The sequence below is a fragment of the Triticum urartu genome, chromosome 7A (assembly GCF_056163025.1).
Source record: "Triticum urartu cultivar PI428250 chromosome 7A, HENAU_Tu73, whole genome shotgun sequence".
Taxonomy (NCBI): domain Eukaryota; kingdom Viridiplantae; phylum Streptophyta; class Magnoliopsida; order Poales; family Poaceae; genus Triticum; species Triticum urartu.
In genome coordinates this window covers 722,083,361-722,106,912 of record NC_141879.1, presented here as the reverse complement: position 1 = coordinate 722,106,912, position 23,552 = coordinate 722,083,361, and the positions used below count along the sequence as shown (strand labels likewise).

Genomic DNA, 23,552 nt, shown 5'->3' with positions numbered 1-23,552 from the left:
AACTTGACAAGTTCAAGATGAAGGATGGTGAAGGTGTCGCTGAAATGTACTCTAGGCTTGCTCTCATCACAAATGAGATTGCCGGCTTAGGAAGTGAAGAGATGACCGATAGATTCATCATCAAGAAGATTCTAAGAGCCTTGGATAGAAAATATGATATCGTGTGCACATTGATCCAAATGATGCCCAATTACAAAGATCTCAAGCCAACGGAGGTGATTGGAAGAATTGTTGCTCATGAGATGTCACTTAAGGATAAAGAGGAACTTCACAACAAATCAAGTGGTGCCTATAAAGCCTCATGTGAAGCCCCTACATCATCAAGTGAGAAACAAGACTTCAATGAAGAATTGAGCTTAATGGTGAAGAACTTCAACAAGTTCTACAAGAGTAGAAGCAAAGATAGAAGCTTCAAGTCAAGGTCCTACAATGACAAAAGATCTTCTAGTCGAGAGCGAAACTGCTATAGTTGTGGAAGACCCGGACACTATTCCAATGAGTGTACGGCTCCCTACAAGAGAAGAGAAGATTCTCCAAAAAGAAGAAGCAAAGAATCACCACCAAGAGAGAGAAGGGGTAGAGATGATCGTTATGAACGAAGATACTCACGGAGAAGCAAGGATTCGGAAAGGAAGGAAAAATCATCAAGGAGCTACACAAGACGAAGACATCAAGCTCATGTTGGTGAATGGGTATCCGGCTCCGACTCCGACAGCCACTCCGAGAGAAGTTATCACTCCGACTCCGAAGATACTCAAGATGAAGGTGTTGCCGGTCTAGCACTTGTGTCAACCAACTCCTACGACATATTTGACTCACCAAATGAAGGAATTGGAAGATGCTTCATGGCCAAAGGTCCTAAGGTAACACACCCCGAGTATGTTGATTTCAATAGTGATGAAGATGACTTGTTAGGTGATGATTTGCTTGTTGACAACTCTAGTGATGAGTACTATGATGAAACGTCAATTAATCATGCTAATCAAGATAAAACGAATGACAATGATAAGGAGAAGATTGAGGCTCTAACTAAAGAACTAAACACTCTTAAGTTAGCTCATGAAACTATCTTCGAAGATCATCGAGAACTTTTAAGAGCTCATGAGAAATTACGCTTTGAAAAGCTCAATCTTGAGCAAGAGCATGAGTTCTTAAAAGCAATCAATGATGATCTCCGCAAGAAAAGTTCTTCTTACATTGCCAAGCGTTTACTCTTATCCACTTACATGCCTCAAGTCAAGTCTAGTAACAAGAAGAAGAAAGATTCTTCCTCTAGCAGTAACAATGATCATGTTAAATCCAATATTGTTGCTTCTAGTAGTTCTCTTGATTCCACTAATGGTTCTCTTAGCCAAGTTACACTTGAGCAAGAAAATAGCTTATTGAAGGGAATTATAGAGAAAGGAGTGTACAAAAGCCTTGCCGGGAGTAAGCAATTCGAGGAAATTGTGCGCAAGCAAGGAATGCACCGGAAGAATCAAGGTGTTGGTTTTGAACGAAAGTTCAATGCCAATGGAGTTGAGTGGGAAGAAGATCAATACCCCAAGACAAAGTTTGTTCCTCAACAAGAGAAGTATGATACTTCTTTCAAGGGGACACAAGCTCAAGATGATCTTCCACCACAAGACTACAAGCAAAAAGGCAAGGACAAGCTTCAAGAGGAAATTGATGCATTTGAAGAAGCTCCTAAGACCTTAGTCAAGTGGATTCCCAAGACTACTTCAAGTTCCACTTCACCAAGTACGACTACAACTCCAAGGATTCCCATCAAGATGATGTGGATCCAAAAGAAGAAGAACTAGAGAGTTCTTGAGGGTGACTCCGCCAACATACTTCACTCTTATCATTTTGGCAAGAACAAGTGCAATCAACTTCCACATCTTGCACTAGTTCAAGGAGTCACAAACCCTCTTGTTGGTAAGACAAGGGACAAGGTAACCTAAAAGTTTTCATGGACATCATCTTGTGTGTGCATCACTCTATGTCTATGGATATCCTTGTTTGTTCCTTGTGGGACTAACCCATGTAGGTATTGAAAGTGCAATTCACTCAAATGGATAGCTCCAAGTGATCTACATCAACATTGAGCATCCACATCTTCAACATCTACATGAAGTCATCATCGACAAAACCCAAGGTTAGTTCATCCCTCTTAGGGGGGATATCACATCTAGGGGGAGCTTTACTCTAAGACTTGAGCTAAAGCAACTCTAAAGATGTGAACACAACAATGCGTTATGTAAAAGTGGTAACCCCACTTGAGCTTAAACGATGAGTATGACCTATGATCAAGTGTTCTCACTTGACTCCTAAGTCAATATACTCATATATAGATGACCTAGTCATCGCAAATTGCTTGATAGTTGCTAGAATTGGTTGTGCATGCCTTGTCACATATTTCATTTGCCATCTTATTGTGTGAGCATGCTGGTTGCATATTTTAATCATTCGAGGACATCCACTTGTTGTTTTGATTGTTTGGTTTTATTTTCTTTTGCCAAGTGGATGGACAAGAATGCCTAAGAACCTCCTCTAGCTATCTATGCTTTTCTCGTCTCAAACTCTATTCATGCTGCATCACAAAATTTGATCAAGTCAGATTCGAACCACTCTGTGTGAGGAGCACTCGGAGTCCCCGATTCGTCATAGACTTAAACTTCCAAAACCTCTTTATGACTCTCGGTCTGACCGATACCCCACTTTCGGTCCTACCGAGATCCTTAAGTTGATCTAGGTTTTCGATCTCGGTGCAACCGATTTGAACCTTTCGGTCACACCGAGTTTCAGTAACTGCCTGCAGTTATGAATCTCGGTGCCACCGAGTTGTTCCACTCGGTCACACCGACAGGGTCGGGCTATATATAGTCACGGGAATTTTTTTGGAAATTTCTCCGAACCCCTTCGCCCACGCAATAGCCTGCTCTGCCAACGTGGTCTCGGGATCGTCTCCTCGCCGCCAGCCGCCTCCAGTCGCTGGTCTCCGTCGCCGTCAACGGGAATTCTGCCCCGCCGTTGCCGCCATAGCGAGTCTCCTCCGAACTAGGGTATGGACTCGATCTTTGTGCTATTCTCCAATCCGATTCTTAGCACATTGTGATCATCATGATTCTTGCCACGATTGAAACACTCCTATCCAGTCAATGCACCCGTAGATTAGCTTTGATTCGAAAATTTTAGGGTTAGGTTTCCGCCGAAACCATCTCGGACCCACCGAGTTGAAAAACTCTGTCCCACCGATTTGGCTTATGCCATTGCACAAGTGAGACTCGGTCTGACCGAGAATTACTTATCGGTGTGACCGATTTTGGAACTTTGTAAAACCCTAGCAGTCTCGGTGCCACCGAACTGTGACTCGGTCCAACCGAGTTCACTAGTTTAGGTTCCAAAACTGCTTCGGTATCACCGAGTTTAAAAATTGGTAGATCCGAGATGATTTCAGTGGGAAACTAAAACTAAGTTTTTGGATCATTCTTTTGCAAACATATCTGCATTTTGTGATGCTCATCTATTCTACCTCATCTATAAACTATTCACAGGGTCAGCAGTCAGAGTTTGCATCATGTCAGACCAGAGTGATAGCCAGAACTTGTCAGAGCAGCAGGTGCACATGAGTGAGGGCACTAGTCCCTCAAGTTCTTCAGATGATGGCAGCAGATGTACCCCAAGCAATCTGCCAAAAGCTGCCACGAGACAGAGGAAGAAGAGAACTTCAGATTCTGAAGATGAAGATTATGTGGCAGAGGAAGAGGCCACTTCCAAGAGAGTTGAGCCAGCTCAAGGCACAAAGCCAGGCTTGAAAATCAAAAGGCCAGCAGGTAGGCAGCCCATGTCAAAGGCAAGAGCTTCAACTGAGAAGCCCACTCCCAAAGAGCCAGTTGCTGCAGAAGGCAAGAAGAGGAAGGAAAGGGTCAAGAAGACCGTAGCCAGAGTGCTAGAAAAGGCTTCCATCATGGAAGAGGAAGAGGAAGAAGAGGTAGCTGCACCAGCACCTAAGGCACCCAAGCTGATGGGTGATGCCATAAGATCAGGGGCTACTGCATCTAAGCCCAAAGCTGCCTCCAAGCCAAAACCAAAGAGGAATACAAGGAGCATTCCTGCAGCTGAGAAGAACAAGGCCCCAGTGCCTGAGACTGTTGCTGAAGAAGAGGATGAAGAGCAAATTCTGAGAAAGCTCAAGCCCAAGATCCCAGACCACAACGATGCTCATCCTGTGGCTGAGGATATGAAGCTCAGGAGAGATTCAGGGCTGAGGAAGTGGAGAGAAGCAGACCTGTATGCTTCAAGGAGAAGGACTACTGTGGATTACAGATTTCACACCAAGGAGCAGCAAGATTTCTATGAGACAGTGCTGCTAGATAAGAAGCCCATTGTTTGTGACATGAGATGGGTCGACTGGACCTACATGAAAGACAATGAGGAACACTACCCTGGAGTGTATGACAGCTTTAGTGCTTGTGGAGTTGCTGACTTTGTTGGGCAGAAGCTCACAAAGTGGAACGAGGAGCTTATCATGCAATTCTACTCCATGGCACACTTTTATCCAGATGGGAGGATCACTTGGATGTCTGAAGGTACGAGGTACCAATCTACTGTTGAGGAATGGGCAAAGTTGATCAATGCCCCAGAGGAGCAAGTAGATGATTTGGACATTTATGCCAAGAAAAAGATGGATCATAACTCAATGTCTAATATGTACAAGGAAATTCCAAATGAGGCACTTGACACTTTCAAATTTGGGTCTGTGCATTATCTTCTGTCAGGACTGCCAACAATCAATTGGATATTGAGGCACACCTTATTGCCCAAGTCTGGAGATCACAAGATGATCAGAGGCCATGCAATCAACTTGCTACATGTATTTGATGTGCCACAAAAATTCAAGGTGATGAGCCTCATAGTAGAGACTATCAAGAGGACTGCAGCAGATCAGAAGAGGAGTTGTGGATATGCCCCTCAAATTCAGGAGCTCATCAACTCCAAGATGGGCACGGGCATATATTTATTGGACAAGGAACACCTGCCCATCCGTCCAGATTTTGAGGATAATCAAGTGGTCATGACTGAGAATGAGCCATCGTCTGCACAAGCTCAAGCAAAGAAGGAGAAGGCAAGGAAGGAGAAAGCTGCCAAGATGCCAACTCAAGAGGAGGCATCTGAGTATTTCTTGAAAACTAAACAAGAGCAGCTTGGTTACTTTATTGCATCCACACTGAGGATTGAGCAAAGTCTGGCCACCCTCACTCAGAATCAGCAGAGCTTAGAGAGGATCATGGAACAAAAGTTCTATGACTTGGATGTCAAAGTAACGGAGATTCAGTCTGCAGTGGAGCAGCTCCAGGATGACATGCAGGAGAGGAGAGGCAGGACTACCACTCATGCCTTTGCCAGAGTGCCACGAGGTCCGAGGTCGTCTGCCGTGCCAGTTGCTGACACCAGAGCCACCACTTCAGCATCAGCTACAGCCTCAGTTCCACCAGCTCCAGCATCTACTTCAGCTCCAACTCCAACGTCTACAGAAGCCTTCGTCCTTGGAGTGATCCGGACTCCACCACCACCTGAAGATCAAGCCTGAGCGTCGATCTAGCACTATGCATTTTCTAGGAACTTTTTGGTAACTTGTTGCCCAAGGGGGAGAAAAATGTATAGATCATAGGCTTCGAGAGAGAGAGAGTGTTGCTTTTCTCTCTTGCTTTATTTGGTGGTTTTTCGAACTTGTTTGCTTTTGAGTGCTTGAGATACTATGTCATTGCTTGTGAGACATTGATGATCATGTGTTTGATCATAAGCTACACTTAATGTTTGCTTAATGCTATTATCCTATCTATCCGATGTGATCATTCACTATTCTTGGTGATGAGTGCATGTATTTCATTCTTATCATTTTAAGCGCTCCACCAAGATGTATGTGACATGGAAGAGTAACCCATGACTCTAACTCCTTGTGCATTTGTAGTCCAAAGCAAATTTTAAATATGCACAAACTTAGGGGGAGCTCTTACTTATCACATACTTCTCAAAGCGACGATATATTTCATGCTTATTATCATTTGTCGAAGCTTTGATCTATATGTTGTCATCAATTACCAAAAAGGGGGAGATTGAAAGTGCAACTATCCCTATGTGGTTTTGGTAATTCATAACAACATATAGCTCATTGAGCTAATGCTATTCCAAGATGATTATTTCAGGAAAGCTCAATGATTGGCATGGCGTGGATGTGAAAGTGGAACCCTCAAAATGCTAAGGACAAAGGATTGGCTCAAGCTCAAAAGCTCAAGACTCTTCATTTTATATTTTAGTGATCCAAGATCACATTGAGTCTTTAGGAAAAGCCAATACTATCAAGGAGGGATGAGGTGTTGCTTAATGAGCCTCTTGCTTCATGTGCTTAGTGATATGCTCCAAAACCCTCAACTACTTTCCCATATCCACATATGACCTAAACCCTAAGCCAAACTCGGTCCTACCGATTCTTCCTATCCGGCGCCACTGAGTTTCACTTGTCATAAGCCACTGCCAAACCCTAGCAATTCGGTTCTACCGATAGGGATCTCGGTCTCACCGAGATGGGATTGCAAACTCTCTGTTTCCCTTTCGTAACTTTTCGGTCTCACCGAAAGAGCGAATCGGTCCCACCGAGATTGCAATGTAAATTCAGTGTTTCCCCTTTGTAACTTTTCGGTCTCACCGGAAGAGCAAATCGGTCCCACCGAGTTTGCCTGACCAACTCTCTGGTTAGCTAATTACCAAATTCGGTCTCACCGAGTTTGTGTAATCGGTCTCACCGAGATTACGTTATGCCCAAACCCTAACCATATCGGTCCTACCGAGTTGCATGTCAGTCCCACCGAAAATCTCTAACGGTCACTAGGTTTACATTTTCGGTCCGACCGAGTTTGTTGATTCGGTCCCACCGAGATTGGAAAACTATGTGTAACGGTTGGATTTTGTGTGGAGGCTATATATACCCCTCCACCTCCTCTTCATTCGGAGAGAGAGCCATCAGAACACATACACCATTCCAACTCATATGTTCTGAGAGAGAACCACCTACTCATGTGTTGAGACCAAGATATTCCATTCCTACCATATGAATCTTGATCTCTAGCCTTCCCCAAGTTGCTTTCCACTCAAATCTTCTTTCCACCAAATCCAAATCCTATGAGAGAGAGAGTTGAGTGTTGGGGAGACTATCATTTGAAGCACAAGAGCAAGGAGTTCATTACCTACACACCATTTGTTACTTCTTGGAGAGTGGTGTCTCCTAGATTGGCTAGGTGTCACTTGGGAGCCTCCGACAAGATTGTGGAGTTGAACCAAGGAGTTTGTAAGGGCAAGGAGATCGCCTACTTCGTGAAGATCTACCGCTAGTGAGGCAAGTCCTGTGTGGGCGATGGCGATGGTGGGATAGACAAGGTTGCTTCTTCGTGGACCCTTTGTGGGTGGTTGCTTCTTCGTGGACCCTTCGTGGGTGGAGCCCTGTGTGGACTCGCGCAACCGTTACCCTTGTGGGTGGAGCCCTGTGTGGACTCGCGCAACCGTTACCCTTTGTGGGTTGAAGTCTCCATCAACGTGGATGTAGGATAGCACCACCTATCCGAACCACGGGAAAAACATCCGTGTCTCCAATTGCGTTTGAATTCTCCAAACCCTTCCCTTTACATTCTTGCAAGTTGCATGCTTTACTTTCCGCTGCCAATATACTCTTTGCATGCTTGCTTGAATTGTGTGATGATTGCTTGACTTGTCCTAAAATAGCTAAAATCTGCCAAGAACTAAAATTGGGAAAAGGTTAAGTTTTTATTTGGTCAAGTAGTCTAATCACCCCCCTCTAGACATACTTTCGATCCTACAATTGGTAACTGAATGGTCACAAATTTCCATTTGTGACCTTTTTGTGACCAAAAACATAAGGTCAAAAGCTGGCCATCATAAACTGACTATAGCGACCTTTCTTCTGGAATGGTCGTAGACGTTTATGACCAAAATACGTCTACTGTGACGTTTTGGTCACTAGCAACCTCCCCAGGCCACGTAGGCATCTAGCGTGGCAATCTGACGTGGCACAAGATTCAGCCCGGTCCAATTCGATTTTTTACATGGGCCTAGCCCAAAAATTCAGCATTTTTACTATATATTTTCTCTATTAATTTTCTCTAGCTACATGGGCCTGGCCCAACAATTTGGCCTTTTTATTTCATGGATCATGGCCTTTTTGTGATCTATTTCGTTTTTGGGCCTAAGCCTTTTTATTTACTTGGCCATCGCCTTTTGTTCATTGTTTGATTTGTGGCCTTTTTAGGGCCCAAATAGTATATGTTCCATTTCCGACATATCAACAATAAAGTATCAACAATAAAGTAACCAGTATTTTGGTCCAGAGAGCCCCAATCACACAAATTTTCATAAATGGCGACCAAAATGAGTATATTATATATATTACAATCATGCCATAGTTCACATCATCCAGGAATTTAGAACAACTACAAAAGTGCTGCTATGAAATACTATAACAGCCATTCACATCATCCAGGAACATATAATTAGCTGCAAAGATGAAGCGTTCCCTTTTTCCAACTTCTTGAGCCTGGAGCTCCTGTAAAAGACAGGAAACGATCATTATCATGGCTATGAATTCAGAATGAAAGCAATATCCTCAAACATACAACAGCTAGGAAAAGAATATTGAACAGAATAATAAACAAATACACAAGCAGCTAGGGGTCGATCCTAATGCATGAGGGCACGGATAACAGTAGCAACCATGAGTAAATATTAGCAAATATTATATTGGTGGAAAACAGTAAATACCAGCAAGCTCTAAGAAGACTCCAAGAAATTGATGGCTCACAATACAATCATGCTTTTGACAACAAATACTACTAGAATTAAGGTGCATAACATATTCTAAGCAGTGTTAACATCATGACAGTAACAATTAACAGTAGCAGCTAGCAGGACATCAATCAAGCACAACAAAATTACAACACCACACTTGGGATCTCGGAGCAAGAAAAAGATCATGTTGCTTAGGAGCTACCACAAATGATACTGATCAAGGGCAAAAACAAGTTGGTATGATATCATTCATTCATTCGTTCTCATCACGATCATACATTGAATTCATTAAAGGTTACAGATTCATTTTTTGACATAGCATTGGAAAATCACAAGAATAGTATATGAACCAAAGTGTCCAGATAAGTAGATAACACATGGAGGTCACAATCACATAGCAAAGGAAGAGTGGGACAGACCGAGGACTTACCCTCTGGACAAATCAAAGACTTCACGCTTCCTCTTCCTCGGTGGACAAATCAATGACTTCACTTCCTCTTCCTCATGCACCAACAGGAAGACCATCTCAAACACCTTGGTGCCAACAAGAAACTGTACTCACACAATGAATAGAACAAAAGAACAGAAAGCACACGTATATACTGAACAAAAGCAACAGCCAGGAATAGATGACTCAACAGTTCATGTTTGTTAACAAAACAAGTGTGGACATCTCACAGTGAGTTAACTATCTGATGACTTTAGTAAAAAACATACTAGCATTTGGTGCTACAAGAGACAATAGGAATCCAACTATCCCAACATCCCAACTTGGTAAATCCATGCTGCTAAAAGGCCAATCCTAATCGGGTTGGAACTGGACCTGGTTTCAAACATGTGAGCTAAAACTATCGTAATACCACAGCCCAAAAAACCCTACAAATCCATCAAACTACTGTTTGTAGGTCTGGCATCAGTGGTGTCACAATGTACAGTCCACTTGTAGTCATTTGGGAGAAAATTAAAGTGATAATTAGACTGCCATCACAATCTGCTGGTAACTTGCAGTCTACTTATAGCTACAATGATATCTTAAGAGTTACAGTCTAAATACACAAAACTTAAGAACATGGGAATAAACAGACCAACCCCCACATTCCAATAATTCAAATACTCAGCAGTCAAATGTGTATGCGTGTGCATGTAAATGTACTGAGGTTATGCAAAACTATGGTGCATTTAAACTATGAGATCATTTGGTCCACACATTTAGATCATTTAACACAGAGAAAAGAAAAATAACAGAGGACTGCATATGAATGTATGTGTCGTTTCCAGGATAAGTTGGCACATAGAATGCCACCAATCAGGATATACCACACAACAGAGAATAGCTTGTAGCGTCCGAGACTAATCTCCATGAGGAACACAAATCATCCTCAGAAATTGGTAATGAACGCACATCAATCAAAACAAAGAACAAAAAAATAGATGGAATTTGTGTTGTCCCTGCAAGTGCCATAAACCTGCAACAGCAACAGCAGCAGCTTCTTCCTAGCGACATTTTCCCGGGCCAGGTATCTATCAATGATGTTGACAGTAAGGAATAAAATTTCACCCAGTAGCTCAAACTTATAGTGGACCTGCATTGGGTGAGTTCGCCAGGTCAGTTCAGACACACAACTCTGTACTAGATAACTTGACCGGGGTTCCAAGAAGATAATTACCTCGGTCCTTCTGTAGAAGCTGTAAATTTCATCCACATATTCAACAACCGCAAGGGAGTTGCCGAAGTCGCAGCTGTCGATGTCATGCATTTCCTCCTCTTCGGTGTCCTCCATGTGGATCTCCTTCAGCTCCTTCATCTCATTGGCCAATTGGTGCCTGCCAAAATAAATTCAAATCCTTGAGTTGACAGTTACCTATTTTGCTCAGATTCTTGGTTCAAACAAGGTAAGGTAAAATAATCTGAATAATGCAGAAGATGGAAAATCTACAGATAACCCAATTGAACCTACATTGATATCATTCCATATATAAAAGAGAGCACCCAGTCCAGTTAGATAAGATATACTACTATTTGCCTAAATCTGCTAGAACTATATTAAACCTACATTAATGATATGCCATATAGTACAAGATTTGGTAGGAGTATGCTCAAATCTCTGAAGATTTGTGCTATGTGCCAATTTGCACCCGAATGTCATGGACTGGAACAATCTATACCACTGTGGATGTTGTTTTCCACTATATATCTCCAACAATAACACTAGTATCAAACTTGAAAAGAAATGCTTGACTAGCTAGCTAGTTTCTGAAAAGACAAGGCATTAAGAGGTATCATCATTCTTTTAATAACTTGCATTGCAACATTCATGATCAATAGCTATGTACAAATGCAAGAAAATCTACACGAACTGCCCTGCTCTCTTAAATATTTTCTTCAAGTGGTTTCTTTACAGCAGGGTATATGTTGCAGTTGACAAAAGAAGATGTATTTGCAGTTGCCTGCCACTCTGGAATGTCGATGTGCTGCCTGACCTTCTCAATGTCAGCCACCAAGTCCCAGGTGGTGTTCTCCTCTAGACAAAGCATGGGGAGTGCTCTTCCAGCGCCTTTCTTCAATCAAACACAAGCAGATTAAGCACCGCGATCTCCTAGGAACACCGGTGAACAAACACATGAGGGGATCAAAACGAAACCAACCTGGTCGAACAGCACGATCATGTAGAACTCCGGATCGAAGAACCCACAGTTGTCGGGCGAAGTGCCATCCCAGGACCACCGTGGAGGAAGGCGACAGGCTGCAGACAGAACAAAGTCGGTATTACTAAAGGAAGAATTGCAGGTGTGCAACTGGTAAATGTCATAAAGCCTTCAGGTGCTAATCATAGTCCCATCTCCCACTCCTTGTTACTTACTACATGAAGTACCCATAGTCCAAGAGAATAATTCACCTGGTGCTAATTATGGTCTGATACTGGGATGCTCACAAACTAGTGTCCTCATGTGCGCTCTAAATTTAAAAATTATGCCCTAAATGTAAAAATCTGGGAGGTGCAGAGGAGGAACGGCGCTGTGTTTCTTTCTTATCTGAAGAAAAAAAGAGTGTTGTGCCATCCGATGTGATACACCCTCGGATTACAACTCCATGAACCCTCGCCTGCTCCGACGGCCCTACTCGAAACCCTAGCCGCGACTGAAAAAAAATGTAACAGAGAAGCTTCGGGGAGCCGACGCAGCGGCGGGCGAACCCTAGAACGGAATGGGAGGTGGGGAGAGAGGGGGAAGGGAAGGGGAGGGGAACCTTGGCCTCGTAGAGGAGTGGGCCGTGGTAGGCGAGCACCTCCTCGCCCTCCGTGAAGGAGACCGTAGAGCCCTTCGCCTTGTCCTTCCCTCCGCCGCCGCCGCCGCTCGTGGTCGTGGTCGTGTTGGAGCTGCCCACATGGCACCCGCGCCGGCACACACGCCAAGGGATGGAGGGAGGAAGGCGCTGGATCGAATCGAGGCACGCCCGCGCCGGCACGCACACACGCCGGATCGAGACTAGTGGATATGGGGGATGAAGGCGAGGGGAAGGGGATGGCGGAGACGAGGTTGGCGATGGGTGGGGGCAGCGGTGGTGGGTGGGGATGGCGGCGAGGGAGAGGAAGGCGCGGTAGCCTCGATCGGATCTGGAGAAGGAAAGGGTAGGTGGGTAGGTGGGTTAGGGTTTTGGTATTTCAGGACAATATCCACCGTTGGATGGGCGCATGATGGATGGCTCAGATCATGTCCAACTTGGTGATCCGCGTGGATGTGGTTCCTCGCTTCTCATTGGTTGGCTGGCTCGCGCTCAAGTATCCAAATTTTGGACCCAAATCTCTGATTTTTTTTAAATGCCTACAAATCGGTGTTGCAAAATTTAACCACACCATTTTCCAAAAGGCGGCTGTTAGGCGCCGGTCAATCGGTCTAAATTTGGGTCGCTCGCCTGGCGCCCCTACGATGTTTTCGTATATAACCATTTGATTCACCCCTGAAGTTATATTTTCTTTCCTATCTTGCTCGTTCTTATTAGATAGAACACATCGTTGACCCTCCCGCTGTTGCGCCGTCGCGCACAAGCGCAGTCTGGCGCCTCACAGTCAGCATCACCCCGACGTTCTCTAGTTGTAGCATTCGCCAGTTCTAGCACCTCCCTGAGGCTGCTCACCGCCGGGATGAAGCATCCTGAATCAACAGTTCTAGCAATCCATATTGTCGGTTCCAGCACTTCCAGAGCCTCCCCCGCAAATTGCTCACTACCAAGGATGCAACATGCCAAATTCATTTTCCATTTTTCGAGTGCCCAAAATAAGTTTCTTGTGTGAATGACCTACCATATATTTGTTGTAAAATTGCACCAAATCAGTTTTCTAAGATACTAGGCCATGTTTAATGCACAATTGACCAAATGGTTGGGTGTCAAAAGTCTTGATCCAGCTCTGGTGAAAAAGACAAATTTCCGCCGATTCAGCAGGAAGCGGGTCAAATTTGAACTATAGCTGCCTCATAGTTTGCTCTTTATTTTTTCCAAAAATCATTTCTAGGTACATAAATATCTATTTAATCAGAGACATCAAAAGGTTTCCAAGATTCAACAACTAGCTAGGAACGGTCAAGCCCGCCGTTTCGACTGCATTTTGAAACGGGCATAAAAATTCAAAAAAAAATCAAAAAATTGGAAAACCTTCGCATTGTGTCATCATATGTGATCAAGTTATCGAGAAAAATAATAAACTTGTAATACGACAATTTGTTTAAAAAAGTTTTCTCAGAAATGAGCTATAAGTGTGAAGATTCATGGCTTTCAAGCCAAATGATCAATCTTATGGCCACATTCATGGCATAGTTTGTTAAAATGATCTCATATTGTGCAAAAAGGGTGCATATTGGAATGGCAAACAATGTTGCCTAAGGAAATTTTCATTTTCTTTGGACGAAAAAGTCATTTTCCATTTTTCAAGTGCCCAAAATGAGGTTTTTTTGTGAATAACCTACCAAATAATTGTTGCAAAAATGGACCAAATCGATTTTATAAAATACTAGGACATGTTTAATGCACAATTTACACAATGGTTGGGTGTAAAAAGCCTTGATTCACCTCTGGTGAAAAACACAAATTTCCGCCGATTCAGCTGGAAGCGGGTCAAATTTGAACTGTAGCTGCATCGTAGTTTGCTCTTTATTTTTTGCGAAAATCATTTCTAGGTACATAAGTATCTATTTAATCATAGAAACACCAAAAAAATTCCAAGATTCAACCACTAGCTAGGAACGGTCAAGCCCGCCGTTTTGACCGTATTTTGAAACGGGCATAAAAAATTCAAAATAAATCAAAAAATTGGAAAACCTTCGCATTGCGTCATTATATGTGACCAAGTTACCAGGAAAAATAATAAACTTGTAATACGACAATTATTTTAAAAAGGTGTTCTCGAAAACAAGCTATCTAGTGTGAAGATTCATTGTTTTCAAGCCAAATGATCAATTTTATGGCCACATTCATGACATAGTTTGTTCGAATGATCTCATATTGTGCACAATGGTGCATCTTGGAATTCTAAACAATGTTGCCTAAGGGAGTTTTCATTTTCTTTGCACGGAAAATACATTTTCCATTTTTCGAGTGCCCGAAATGAGTTTTTTTGTGAAGGACCTACCATATATTTGTTGCAAAATTGGACCAAATCGATTTTCTAAAATACTAGTACATATTTAATGCACAATTGACAAAATGGTTGGGTGTAAAAAGTTTTGATCCTTCTCTCGTGAAAAAGACAAATTTCCGTCGATTCAATAGGAAGCGGGTCAAATTTGAACTGCAGCTGCCTCATAGTTTTCTATTTATTTTTTTTCCAAAAATCATTTCTAGTTACATAAGTACCTATTTAATCATAGAAACACCAAAAAAAATCCCAAGATTCAACCACTAGCTAGGAACGGTCATTCTCGCCGTTTTGACCGCATTTTGAAATGGGCATAAAAAATTCAAAAAAATCAAAAAATTGGGAAACCTTCGCATTGTGTCATTATTTGTGGCCAAGTTCCCAGGAAAAATAACAAACCTGTAATATGGCAATTATTTTAAAAAAGTGTTCTTAGAAACGAGCTATCATATGTGGAGATCAATGGCTTTCAAGCCAAATGATCAATCTTATGGCCACATTCATGGCATAGTTTGTTCAAATGATCTCATATTGTGCACAAGGGTGCATATTGGAATGGCAGACAATGTTTCCTAAGGAAGTTTTCATTTTCGTTGGACGAAAAAACCATTTTCCATTTTTTGAGTGCCCGAAAGGAGGTTTTTTTGTGAAGGAACTACCAAATAATTGTTGCAAAATTGGACCAAATCATTTTTATAAAATACTAGGCCATATTTAATGCACAATTGACAAAATGGTTGGGTGTAAAAATTTTTGATCCACCTCTCGTGAAAAGGACAAATTTCCGCCGATTTAGTTGGAAGCGGGTCAAATTTGAACTGCAGCTGCCTCATAGTTTGCTATTTATTTTTTCCAAAAATCATTATAGTTACATAAGGACCTATTTAGTCATAAATACATGGTTTGGTGGCGATACGTCGAGGTTTGGGCGGTGGCCGAGGGCCCCAACTCTAGAGCGCGTAAACTCGCATGCCCGTCGCGTGGTCACCGCGTGACTGTAATGTTGCCATGTGTTCTGGGCGGCCTAGGCATGTCTAGTGGGTTGGGCACTCCCCAGGTTGGTGCTAAGAAGAAAATTACAACATAAGATTCTCACGAGGAGACCGATCGATGCTCAAACATGAATTAGCAGCCAAGTGTTTGATTAGCGGTACGGGAAATGCACATGGCCAATGGGCGTGAGTTTTGGCTGAGGATGATCATCTACTAAGGAGAATGTCTTCAGAAATTTTTAGCTCAAAAGGAGGATCCTAGGTGGTACTTGCTTTGCAAAGTACCACGCTGGACAAAAATATGAATGTTGAAGCTGGGCTCAAAATAATGAATGGAGTGAGCTGAAATTTTGTGGAGGATGGTTATTTGGGCATATGAAAGCATTGTAGAAAATTGATACCATTTGGACATGTCAAAGTAGTACTTCCTTCACAATGCTCTTCTATGGACAAAAACTTGGGAAAACTAGTGAGAGAGATTGGATGAATGAAATGAGCTCAAAATTGGTGTAGGTAAGTTACTTTGGTATGGTCATGCGCTGGTAAATTTTTAGAACATTTGGGTAAGCCTAGCTAGTACTTACTTCACAAAGCTTCTCTCGAGGTAGAAAATTTGGAAATTTCCCGAGAAAGATTTACTAGGAAAATTGAGCTGAATATTATCATGTGGCAATTATTTGGTTATGGAAGAGTGCCCGAAAAGTTTGAGGGTAATAGGAGGGGTCTATATAACACTTGCTTTGCAACGTGCCAATTTGGCCATAAAATATAAATTGAACCTGGGCTCACATAGATGATTTGACTGAGCTGCAATTTGGAGGAGGGTGATAATTTGGGCATATGAAGGAACTGTATAAATTTCATGTCATTTAGAGATATAAAAAAGGTACTTCCTTCACAATGCTTCTAAGTGGACAAAAACTTTGGAAATTTGCCGAGGAAAATTTGCTAGGCAAATGGAGCTGAATTTTGTCATGCGGTAATGATTTGGATAGAAAGAGTGCCCAAAAATTCCGAGGGCAATCAAGTATATATAAATAGCACTTCCTTCATAAAGTGTTGTTGTGAACAGAATAGGAAAATGAATATTGTTGAATTAGTTTTGAACTAGGCAAGGAAGGATTTTTACATATTTGATGAAGATATGCCCCAAAGAATTTATGAGATTTTTTTGGGAATTTTGGGAATGATAGAAATATAGGTTGCTTCACAACCTAGGGCAAAAACTGCCACATGGACATGACACATAAGCAAAACTGATGAGATGGCGCCTAGTCATCACAACCCACCACAATCTACAAGGCTATGACCATCTATATTGGTCATTAACAACTAGAAATAAGGCAGCGGACTAGCACTGTTTGCTTTGTGACCATTTCGTGTAAGGAAATTACGACCTTTCTGACCAAAATGGTCGCAATGGTTTAGGGTTTGGAGCCCCCTGAACAGTTTTTGACCAATTGGTCTAAAATGGTCATAAATTTATGACCAATTCTTTGAGGGTCACTGACAGAAGGTCATAAGTTGACATATTTCTTGTAGTGCGGTGAGTCCTTAAGTGTGACATACTAGAGGTTGATTCTGCAGCATATAGCTTATGGCACCAGTTGCATATTGCCAGCCATTTCCCATTGATTCGCTCTTTCTACTATCACTGGCATATGGCCTCACATGACGTACGGGTATCCATTGGATATCCATGGAGCACAAACTATAACCGTGCCCAACCCGGATGTTCGTGGGTATCCATATCCACGGACCCATGGGCAGAAATGTGCTCCATACCCTTGCCCAACCGGGTCGGGTATCCATGGGTATCCAAATCCATGGATAAAATTGCCATCCCTAACCAGGGCCAGTCGCTCGCCCCGTGAAAGGAGAGTGGCCTTCCAAGTTGCTAGTTTCTTGGCCAGCCGCTCGACCAGGGACACGAGAGCAGACGCGTGACACTTGCGGATGGATAGCGGCAACCCGAGGTATGTGATGGGGAAGGCGGCGATAGTACACGAGAGCTCAGTGGTGATCGCGGCGGCAACCTCATTGCCGCATTGGATGGCGACAACGGAGCACTTAGAGAAGTTGGTGCACAAGCCGGAAGCATCCCCAAAGATACGTAGCAACTCCCGGATGGAGGCAAGCTCAGGGGGGTCGGGGTGACAGAAGATGATGACATCGTCAGCAAAGAGAGAGATGCTCGAGGCGGCATGACGGGTGGTGAGCCGTTGCAGGATGCCTACGGAAACAACGTGCTGTAGCAGTGAGTTGAGCGAGTCGATGACAATAGCGAAGAGCATGGGGGAGATGGGATCGCCTTGTCGAAGTCCGCAGGCATGATCCACAGGCAGCCCGGGGTTGCCGTTGATTAGGACGCGCGTGGAGGCCGTGGATGTCAGGATGGAGATCCACTTGCACCAACGACGGCCAAAGCCAAGGCGGGTCAAGGTCTCAAGCAGGAAGGACCAGGCAACGGTATCGAATGCTTTCGCGATGTCGAGCTTGAGGAGAACGCGCGGTGCCTTGATGTTATGGAGTAGCCTTGCCGTCTGCTGCACGAGAACGAAGTTATCGTGCACGCATCTGCCAGCGATGAATGCGCTCTGGTTCGTTGAAACGATTTCCCGCATCCGGGGAGCAAGCCACAGTGCAAGAACCTTGGCGAAGATGTGAATCAAACTGATGTGAACAGTAAAAAATGTGTTATATACACGACATAGAGTTTCTCAGCCCGAGCTCAAATGAGCTCGGTGAACAGTAAAAAAATCTGAAGTCTTTTTGTGAGAAACATTGACAAGGGTTTCAAGTACTTGCAAAAGTTCCTCATGAAATTACATTCCTAGAAGGCGTGGCAAAAAAATCGATACTCTAAAAGTGCTACTTTCAAAAGCATTTTGAAGCACTGATTTTGTTGTTTTTGCCACACCTTAAAGGAATGTGATTCCATAACGAATTTTTGCAAGCACTTGAAGCTTTTGGCAGTGCTTGTCACAAAAAAATCATATTGTTTGAATGTGTTTTGAATTTTTTATATTATACTCTTCACCGAGCTCATTTGAGCTCGGGAGCGGAAGGACACTTTCCTTACATACACGACATTAGAATATATATTCCGTACTCTATTTGTTCTAGTTAGAGGCATCGTTAAGAGATGACACTTAGAGTTGTCAAACTCTCAGTTTAATGCAGTTTCTATGATGTTGTTATATTAGAGAAAATCTTGAATCTATATTCTCGTCAATGGACTTTGGAACATTCTTAACTGGAATATTAGAGGTATTAATAATAGTGCTGAGTGATTGTCTCTAACAAACAAAACTGAAGAATGAAGGTGTACCATTCACTGTTTGTAGGAAACTAAGAGAGAATATATTTTTATAGTTCATATCTGAGAAATTTTTGCCCTAGAAGGATCAATAATTTTGAGTTTGCGCCATCGGTTGGGGCCTCTGGAGGGCTCTTATAACAACTTGGAATGACAATCTTCTCCATGGGGAAAAATCTTGGTGAAAATCTCGTCTTAAACATCTACCAACATTCAAGCAAGTTGCTCGATGTCATCATGTGTAGTTGGATCTAGTGACTTTGTGTTGTTATGGCATGACTCTTTGCTCGAGCTGTGCAAAATTAGCCAGAACTACGTTCCTATGCTTACAAATGACCATATCACATTAGCTGAGATGCACTCCTTTGAGAGTTAGCAGACAATTTTCAGACTCCAGCTACCCAGACATTCAATCGTTCCAATGAGCTTCAGGATCTTATTCTTCATAAATTCAGTGGCCATGCTATGGGCAAATGGATTTATCCTTGGTTTGGAGCAAGATACTCTTCTATCAAAATGTACAACAAGATGAAAGGTCAACACGATGCTCAAATTATCTTTAAATGGCCCAAAAGAGTGTTAGCAGGCCCAGAAAGAAAATCTTCGTCTGGTTGCTCTTTCATGATAGAGTTAATAACAGAAAGATGCTCAAAAGAAAAAAGAAAATACTATCTGAAGTGTAATGAATGTGTGTGTGTGTGTGTGTGTGTGCGCGTGCGTGCGTGTGTGTGTGTGTGTGTGTTGATTTACGTTAATATAAAATACCTTAGAGCTATTGTTTACGCTTTGGGGGTTAAAAAAAAGGCAATCTAGGTTTTTGTGCTTAAACGCTAAAGGAGCATCACACGCATTCGGTATTTGTCTGTCTAAATGAGCAATGACAACCAAAATTCAAGTACAAAATCAGGAGATCCGCACAAAATGTACACACACACAAAAAATGCCAACAAGCAAAAAAATCTTGTTTTTGGTAATACAAGGCTGTAGCACTTTTTCTCTAAAACAAAAAAACACGAGATCCCTGTAAAATTACTTGTAGACGTCGTTTTTCACAGATTATCGTGGCTCAGCGACAGGGTTGCCGTCACGTTCCCAAGACAGCATGGTGGTGGTGTTAAGGGAAGCAGACGTTAGAAAAATGTGGTTCCACAACAACGAACGGTCTTAACAACTGAGCCTCGCAGAAATAATTCATAAACATATTGTATCATCGCGTAAGAATAGATTCCGATCGAGTGTACACATACGTTACAAGCGTGGTGTAATTATTATTCGGGACAACTCGGCTACATATATTAAGTTCCAGTCTGCTCCTCTGCACGAATATAGTTCTAAGTTGCACGAGGGCACACCACGAAACGCACACTCGATCAAGACTAGCTAATTATAACAAAGACTAGCACACCACACTTGTTGAAGCGTCGATCATCCGGAATTTAACTACTCAAAATGTTTAGGGCTAAAATCTCGGCCGCCGGCCGGACCAGAATCACTTGGCGACGGCGAGTTTGCTGCTGCTGCTGCTGCAAGCCAATGCTTATCTGTCCACGGTGACGGAGACGTTGCCGGCTCCAGCGGGGTTGCTGGTGGGCAGCTCGACGCTCTTCTCCTCCTTGGGGGTTCTCTTGTAGTAGCAGCCGTAGAGGATGAGCTGCATGAGGCCGAAGAAAGCACCGAGGCCATTGGGGATCTGCATGCATGAATGGCAGTTAGATCGATGAGGCAGAAAATTCTAGCTAGCTAGGTTTAATCGGTATACTTGTTTGAGATGTGTGTATGTATGTATGTATGTATGTATGTATGTACTGACCGTGACGTAGAGGTCGAACTTGATGAGCGCGTAGGCCAACCAGCAGCAGCCGTTGAGGAAGTTAACCAGCGACAGGGTGAATGGCATGTACTCCACACTCTTGGTCTTGATGACCTTACCCTGCAATCAAGTATTGCAATCTTATCTTAGTAGTACTTGCATCACCAGGTAATAAGAGCACACGTACGTACGTAGGTAATTAACAAGGCTGACTCATTGAATTCCTGATCTAAATATAATGAGTAGGTACACAAACTCACTGGTTAATTAACATCATAACTCATAGGTTTGGCAAGAGTGAAGGATCACAAGAAACAAAAGAGAACATGCACGCACTATATCCATGCATGCATCCTCGGGGCATTGGCACATACGTTTGTGATGAAGTGCTGGATCACATGTTTTTAGTCATGTCATGAACGGCTCTTCCATGCGATTGCGGACCCGTCACTCCAACAGCTAACACGAGATTTTGGCGGCCGGGTGCAACAGAAAGTTTGGTTGGCTGGCTATAGCTATTTACACGGCATGCAAGTCCAGATCCACAAGGAAAGGACACGCAGGGGTTGCGTTACCTTTGAGCTTTTTTGACCAAACATGTGCACACAAAACACCATCTTGTGAAATAACTTGGATGTCTGAAGTAGATCTACGTAAATTGAACGGTGTGCATCTTCTGAAATAACTTGGGTGTGTGAAGCCAGACCCCTTCGTGAATCTAGCCACAAAATACAGAAAATGTACACAAGGCAACATCTTGTCTCGTAAAATAATTTGTGTGTGGAGAGTACATCTACTGTGTGAGGTGAGCAGCATGCATTCATCTAGCCACTCAAAGACACTTGGGCCAAAGAGCTAGTAGATCCATGCATGCAGATTAACCACGCATGTCTTGTAAACGATGCATATTATCACTCTATACGACCAGAACGGCATGCATTAAAACACAACTAACAAAGTTCAAAACAAATGAAACGAAATAAAATAACAGCTGCGCCTCCAGAATTAAGAGCAAACGGATCAAGGGCTTAAAGCATGGATCAAAGAGTGCATGCATGCACACGTACGATCGATTCATGAGGAAGGAGGGTGTAGGTACGTACCATGATGGTGAGCGGGGAGGCGTACATGATGGTTCCGAAGATGACGCAGAGGATGCCGACGATCATGGAGCGCTTCTCGTGGGTGTGGGCACCGAGGAGCACGCCGAGCACGACGGCCACCATGAACGCCGCCTCGGCAGCGAGCACGCCTATCATCTTCAGCTGCAAGCACGAACGCACACACGCACGGGCATGGGTTAGGGCCAGATCTTGTTCTATCTAGACGAAACCCAACGGGCGAGGGGATTAGATTTAGGGATGTGGCAGTACGTACCCGCTTGTTGTTGGTGGAGTAGAGGAAGAAGATGATGAGGTAGGATCCCTCGATGACGAGCCCGATCCCATTGATGGTGACGACGAGGATGCTGTTGGGGTGGACGATGGGGAGGCCGTAGAAGACCCAGAGCATGCAGTTGAGCAGCGTCGCCAGGTAGGGGTCCGGCTTGAACTCCTCCACGTCCTTGGCCTTGATGATCCGCCAGAAAACCGGCCTGCAACAACCACCATCCATGAATATAGATTACTCTAGACTGTCTACAAAAGAGGCGGCGGATTAGAGGAGGGGGGATGGGGGCTTACGTAGGGGAGAGGAAGAGGCCGAAGGAGATGACATTCCCGATGATACCGACGACGTTGCGAGCTGCGTCGGCGGAAACCATCTCGCTCGGGTCGCCGGGGCGGAGGAGCTGACGCGCTTGAGGAAGGAGGAAGGGTTGGTTGTGGGTTGGGGGCGAATGGGCGATCGGGGCAGAGGGAGGCGGAGCGTATATAGGCGCGGCGGCTTCCCAAGTTATCGTTGCAACTGATCTCAGTCAAAACTAATTAACTAACCGAGAGAAAAGGGCGGGAGGGATAAGCCTTGATCTCTCTCTCTAAGTTGCCCTGATCTCAAGGGCGCCCTATGTCTGGCATTGTAAGCGAGACAGGAGCGAACCCCATGCTGAACGGAACCCCGGTTGGGCCGGCTCACGCGCACTGGAAAGACCAGCCTGGTTTCTGTTTTGTTTCTTTCACGTTTTTATTTTAGTTTTTTTTCTTTCTTTTTTTTGAGAGAGAAATTTCCAATCTATTCATCAATCATGGCAGTACAGAGAACACAAGAGGTAATAAAAATTACAACCAGGTCTATGGACCACCTAGCGACGACTACAAGCACTGGAGCGAGCCAATGGCGCGCCACCGTCATCGCCCCTCCATCATCGGAGCCGCGCAAACCTTGTTGTAGTAGACAGTTGGGAAGTCATTGTGCTAAGGTCCCAAAGGACGAGCACACCAGAGCAGCAACCATCGCCGATGAAGGGAGTTGTAGATCGGAAAAATCAAGCCTGAAACCACACGAACGAAGACGAACAAAAACTGGATCCAAATAAATCCATCAAAGACCAGCACCGACCAAATTCCATGAGATCCGACGGAGACACACCTCCACACATCCTTCAACAACGCTATTCGCACCATCGGGACGGGGATGGGATGTGGGAGACATTATTGCTACCAAGGGACATCGCCGCCGCCACACAGCCCCAACCAAGATGTTCAGTCTAGCAAAAATGAGAACAGGGTCCCTCCCGCCGGCGGGGGGCCAAGATCCTCCGCACCTCCACAGGCCAAATGCCAACGGAGGCGGGGCGGATCCGCGGCGGCGCCGACGGGAGGAGGAAGAAGACTTTTCTTTGCTGTGTGGATACTTATCCTTGTCAGAGGCCTAGTCCATCCGCACCTTTTATTTTTCTTTTGTTTATACTCTAAAATATTCTAAATATATATATTACACAAAACACTCTTCAAAAAATATTTGAAAGATCTTGAACAAATATTTTGAACATGTTGGGCAAGTATTTGAAAAATGTTGAACAAGTA

At 43.7% G+C, this 23,552-nt stretch overlaps 1 protein-coding gene, 1 long non-coding RNA gene and 1 other non-coding gene across 3 annotated transcripts; all 3 read right to left on the bottom strand.

Moving 5' to 3' along the window:
• Positions 1 to 8,421: 8,421 nt before the first annotated feature.
• Positions 8,422 to 11,570, bottom strand: LOC147962234 (uncharacterized). Its single transcript, XR_015611499.1, has 5 exons — positions 11,485 to 11,570; positions 11,320 to 11,397; positions 10,506 to 10,662; positions 9,269 to 10,421; positions 8,422 to 8,596 (listed from the first exon to the last, which is right to left on the bottom strand). It is a non-coding gene; the product is annotated as an uncharacterized LOC147962234 (long non-coding RNA).
• On the bottom strand, positions 10,096 to 10,229 carry LOC125526192 (small nucleolar RNA snoR80). The gene has a single exon (XR_007291607.2). It is a non-coding gene; the product is annotated as a small nucleolar RNA snoR80 (small nucleolar RNA).
• Positions 11,571 to 19,999: 8,429 nt separating the features above from the next.
• On the bottom strand, positions 20,000 to 22,409 carry LOC125524778 (bidirectional sugar transporter SWEET6a-like). Its single transcript, XM_048689806.2, has 5 exons — positions 22,272 to 22,409; positions 21,967 to 22,183; positions 21,693 to 21,854; positions 20,590 to 20,709; positions 20,000 to 20,469 (listed from the first exon to the last, which is right to left on the bottom strand). Exons 1-5 carry the CDS (start codon positions 22,349 to 22,351, stop codon positions 20,317 to 20,319), a joined length of 732 nt encoding a protein of 243 aa, XP_048545763.1. The 5' UTR covers positions 22,352 to 22,409; the 3' UTR covers positions 20,000 to 20,316.
• Positions 22,410 to 23,552: the final 1,143 nt, after the last annotated feature.